The sequence below is a fragment of the Malurus melanocephalus genome, unplaced genomic scaffold, assembly GCF_030028575.1.
Source record: "Malurus melanocephalus ecotype Western Australia unplaced genomic scaffold, MMel_1.1 scaffold_359, whole genome shotgun sequence".
Lineage (NCBI taxonomy): Eukaryota > Metazoa > Chordata > Aves > Passeriformes > Maluridae > Malurus > Malurus melanocephalus.
This window is the reverse complement of record NW_026623591.1, coordinates 696,400-701,699: the sequence shown is the minus strand read 5'-3', so window position 1 is coordinate 701,699 and position 5,300 is coordinate 696,400. Positions and strand designations below refer to the sequence as shown.

Genomic DNA, 5,300 nt, shown 5'->3' with positions numbered 1-5,300 from the left:
ACTGATCCATGGATCCATCAGGGCTGGGAAGGGCCCCGTGGATCCAGTCCAGCTGTCAGCCAGCACAGCACCTTCACTACTGATCCATGGATCCATCAGGGCTGGGAAGGGCCCCGTGGATCCAGTCCAGCTGTCAGCCAGCACCAGCACCTTCAGCACTGATCCATGGATCCATCAGGGCTGGGAAGAGCCTTGTGGATCCAGTTCATCTGTCAGCCAGCACCAGCAGCTTCACCACTAAACTGTGTCCTGGAGTGCCACAGCCACACTTCCAGGGATGGGGACTCCATCACTTCCCTGCAATCTGTGCTGGGGCTTGGCAGCCTTTCCATGAAGAAATTCTTCCAGGTGTCCAATCTGAGCCTTCCCTGGCACAGCTTGAGKCCATCTCCTCTCTCCCTTTCACTTGTTACCTGGAAGGGGAGGCTGACAGCCCACCTCACCAGAGATGATCAAAGCAGGGGGGAAACTGCAATCAGAGTTCAATCAGAGGTGAGSCATGACAGCCATCAGCTGTCCCAGGAGCTGCTGGGGCTCCATCCTGTTCCCTTCTGGGGCTGGTGCTGAATTTCCCTCTCTCTCTGTGGGGCTGGTGCTGTTTTCCCCCCACGGGGTGTCTGTGCTCGGATCCTCGTGCTGCCAGCAGAGATTTGCTGCACTGTTGTGTGAGTCCAAAGGCGTGAGAGCGGCACGCTGGCAGCCCCGTGCCTGGATGCTGCCAAAATAGAGAAACCCCTTTATTTATAACAACTAAATTTGCATCACAAAAAAAAAAAAAAAAAAATTTCCCTTCTCCTCAACATTACTACACTCTTAGGGGCATTGTGAGATTCTTGGGTTTGCCTCATGCAGAACCAGGAATTAGACTTGATGATTCTTGCAGGTCCCTTCCATCCTAGGATATTCCATGATTCCATCCCTCTTTCTGCTTTACCTCTCTATCCTCAAATGTTTATGGAAAAGTTTGATAAAAGAAATCACACATACACGGGTGTGCCAGCAGGAGCGCAGGCTCTGGGTGCTGCTGCCCCGAGCTGGGCTGGCTGGGGGCTGCTCTGGCATCCTGGTGAGTGGCACCACGAGAGCTGGGCTGGCCAGGGGTGAATCAAAATACACTTTGTGAATTGGTGCCTGGAAAATAGAGAGAGCTGGGGTTCATCGGTCTCTCCTCTGCTGCTCAAAGTGTCTCAAARTYGYRSMWWRMTRYWAWRTGTKAYKYGKSWSWSKKYTKWKKTWTTTTTTTTCTCAAACCAATTACCTTAAGCCTAGAAGGAATTAAGATGTTTGTGGCTGACAGTGGAGGGAAGTGATGGCGTGGTGTGTAAAAGTGGTGTACGACAATCATTTTGCCTTGTCTTTCGCTGCTGTGAACTGCAACTGAGTATCTTACACTGAAATGTGTTTTGATGGGGTTTCCTGATGTCAGGAGAGCTGCAAGGCATAAATTTATTGTCATACTTGTGTATTGGATTTTCTGTGCCTGCTTTCAGCTGTGATTCGTGAAAGCCAGGGCAGAGTCTGGGGAGCTTAGGTTGATCTTACTTAAAACCACACTCAATTACATCCTCACAGCTTACCCGAGAGCTCGGCTGTTTTGTGAGCTTACAGCAAGCCCTGCAGTGAAGACTTTGCCCTTCCCCAAGTCTGCAGCCGAGTTTCAGAGGTGCTGGGTTTGTTGTGTGCTGGTGATGATGCCCCAGGGAGCGAATCCCACAGCAGCTGAGGTCCTGGAGGCAGCAAATCTCCAGGAGGGATGTAGTTCTGAAAATGAGCTCCTCTTCCTGCCTTGGCCTTTTCTTTGCCTTGCAGCTCAAGCACATTAAACAGATTAATTACTGGGATGTGTCTAGCGGGTACCAGGCTGGGAAGGACGGGGTGTTTCATGGTGACTTGTGCGAGGGGTTTTGTGGGAGTGATTAACTTGGCAAGTGGAAAAAGGCATTTGGCTGAGCCTGTGCTTTGTGCAAGGCTCAGGAGCTGCATGAGATGCACCTTCAGCTTCTCCATGCAAAGCCCTGTGCCCTGGAGGTCTCTGCTGAGGTATCTCTGCCCTGCAGGTCGGTGACTTCACCATTTCACAGGATTTAGGGGTGAGGAGCTGGTGCTAGTMTGATGTCAGAGGCATGTTTTGTGTTATTGTTGTCAAAATTTTAGCCAGACATTGAGGAATGTGTGAAAACACCGATATTCAAATAATTGCATAAAGAACCAAGTGACTTCTYCTGTTATTTTAGGATGCTTGATTTTACAACTTCAGTATTTTTAATGTATTTTGAACAAAGAGGAATCTTTCTGGGTAACTGTTTTAAAAGCCAGTTTCAGGAATTGACTGTGTTTTAATGAGCAAAATCTCAAATGCTYGAGTGAAGGAGTTGCAGGGGGCAGTTAAACATGCAGCATTAGGAGCTGACRTTCCTAAGAGCTCTCCAGACAAATGTCCATCAGCACAGGGAGTTTGTTGTGGTCTGTAAGGATTGGGCTGCCCAGCTCTCAGGGCAAAGGAGGCGGCAGTGCTTCATGCAGGGGCCCAGTCCCACTGCCTCTGTAGATCTGGAGGTGTTCTGCAGATCTTCAGTGTCCTTTGTGTTTGCCCTGAGAAGTGTCACAGCTGATTTGTTCACTGTGGTCCAGAAGAAATGCAGTGTCTGTGAAGCAGGAGGTGATGAAGTGACCAAACAGCTGACGAGGAAATTAACTTAGAGAAGTTTAACTTTGATTAACTTTGCTGCTGTGGCTCCCATGCAGGGATGAGAAGAACCAGTCCATCATCGTGAGCGGGGAGTCGGGCGCGGGGAAGACGGTCTCTGCCAAATACGCCATGCGCTTCTTCGCCACCGTCGGCGGCTCYGCCAGCGACACCAACATCGAGGCCAAAGTCCTGGCCTCCAGCCCCATCATGGAGGTAAAGCTGCACCATTTCTTCTGTCCTGCCTGCTCTGCTGTGTCTCTGCATGAGTTACAACGACAGTGAGAACCCTGTGGGTTTGCGTGGCGGGTGTGATTTACATCGTAGCAGTGTCCTGGAGCTGGACTAAATGCAGAAATTCACCGTCAGCCTCTGTTCAGAACACCCCAATTGCAGCTGCATTTCATGGTGTCAGAGCTGAGCCTGGGTGTCCCAGCACAGCTCCAGGAGCTGGGCTTTGGTGGGGCTTTGGTGGGGTTTTGATGGGGCTTTGGTGGGGCTCCCGAGCAGACAGCCCAAGCAGCGCAGCGGCACCGTTAGTGCTTTATCACCTTCCTCCTCCTCCTTTGTCACTGCTTGGTGTCCCCTGATCTCATTATTTTATTGTACAAACATGGAATAGAAAAAGGAGAGTAATCTGTTTCAGATATTTCAATGCATTTTATTTTTGTTGGTTTTCTGTCGCTATCCATCCCATATCCATCTCTTCCCCCAGGCAACAGCAACAGGATGAAAGGATGTAGCCTTGAGCTGGGCCTGGCGAGGTTTGGGTTGGACATCAGAAGGAATTTCCACATGGAAAGGGTGGTCAGGCCTTGGCAGAGGCTGCCCAGGGAGGTTTGGAGTGCCCATCCCTGGAGGTGTCCAAGGAGTGACTGGACACAGCACTCACTGCTCTGGGCTGGGTACAGGGCACAGCTGGAGTTGATAATCTTGGAGGAATTTTCCAACCTAATTGATCTGCGATAGAGGAATAATGAGTCCCATTACAGGGAAACCTGTGCTTTGAAGGGACCAAGGTCTTCTTATAAATACAAATGAAAGGCAAAAAGCAGCTTTGTTCCTTTCACTGAGGCCAGATGCTAAAAATTAATGTCTGAGTGCCTAAATCCCATTTTCCAAGCAGATTTTGGTGTCATGAAGTGCCTTCAGTTGCTTTGGGCTTTTCCAGAATCCATGAAACATTTCAGGCTCATGTGAGTTTCTTTTCAAGGCTGCTTTAGTGGATCGTGGCACTGTCCTGTGCTTAACCTTAGGCTTGGCTCAGCCTTTAGGGGAGCTTCCCATCACGGGGCCTCGTGCCAGATTGTCGGATGGACACAGGGATGGTCCAGGGTGAGACCCAGCCTGGCAGGGAGCACGTRGGGGGGAYGAYSTGGGRTGTCAAAATAATGCATGGTGCAGGWGAGCAGTGAGAAAAACCACCCAGGTGTGTGGCAGATGGGGAAAACTCACTGATTCCCAGTTTCCTTCTTCCCTCACCCATCTCCTCTGCCTCTGTGAAATGTAGCTGCAATAYCAGGGGATGCTTAAAACCATCCAGGAAAAAAAATTCATAGTGCACACTATTCTTCTGTATGACCCCAGAATTTTATTGCTCTAATTTTCCTGCCTGTGTTCAGTTCTCGCTGTAATTTCCAAGTGCTGAGGCCAGGCAACCTGCCTGTCTTTATTGGAAATTGATGAGAACATTGCCTATGCAGAAAAAAACATAAAAGAAAACTGCCTGGTTTGCAGAAAACCCTGATTCCATGGGCTTGTGGGGGAAGGAGACCTGCCCAGAAAAGTTGCTGGTGTTGACTCTGAACAAAGGTGGGGGCATCCTGTAAGGTGGAACAAGAATGCTGGGATGAAGATGATTTAATTACAAATACTCATTGCTGTTTATATGCATTTTTCTTCCATAAAAACCCTGGAGGCACCACATTTTCAGGGAAGAGTCCTCCCCAAAGTCACACTGTTGCTCTGCCTTCTGCATCTGGAAATGGATTTTCCTCAGATCCTCCTGTGACTCTTTATATAACACTGGCTGCAAATTGAAGCATTTAAAAAATTCAAAAATACAGTTAAAATCTAATGTTTAATTTTGTTTGTTTTGTGCAGGCCATTGGAAATGCTAAAACAACGAGGAACGACAACAGCAGCCGCTTTGGGAAATACATTCAGATTGGCTTTGATAAAAGATACCACATCATTGGTGCCAACATGAGGACGTATCTGCTGGAAAAATCTCGGGTTGTGTTTCAGGTGAGGAGTTGTAGGGCTTTTTTCTTTTTTTCTTTTGTGTGCTGTATTCCAGGAATTCAATAGTCTGGGTCTTTTCTGTGGTTCAAAAAAAAAAAAAAAAAATCAAACCTCTTTAGAAGTGGAATCACAGAATCATTGAGGCTGGAAGTGACTTTTTAGGACCATCGCGTCCAACTGTTCCCTCAGCACTGCCCAGACCATCACTGAACCCTTGTTTAGTCATCATAATGGAAAGGTTTGGGTGGGAAGGGACCATAATGCTCACCTCATCCCACCCCCTGCCATGGTCAGGGACACCTYCCACTGTCCCAGGCTGCTCCCAGCCCCAATGTCCAGCCTGGCCTTGGACACTGCCAGGGATCCAGGG

The 5,300-nt window shown here is 48.8% G+C and overlaps 1 protein-coding gene across 2 annotated transcripts in view; it reads left to right on the top strand.

The window, feature by feature from the left end:
- MYO5B (myosin VB) overlaps nucleotides 1–5,300 on the top strand; it is a 149,931-nt gene that overhangs the window by 47,700 nt on the left and 96,931 nt on the right. For both annotated transcript variants that reach the window (XM_057378458.1, XM_057378457.1), the window contains exons 5-6: nucleotides 2,746–2,902; nucleotides 4,790–4,933. In XM_057378458.1, coding sequence (XP_057234441.1) covers nucleotides 2,746–2,902; nucleotides 4,790–4,933 — 301 coding nt within the window. The remainder of the gene's footprint in view (nucleotides 1–2,745; nucleotides 2,903–4,789; nucleotides 4,934–5,300) is intronic.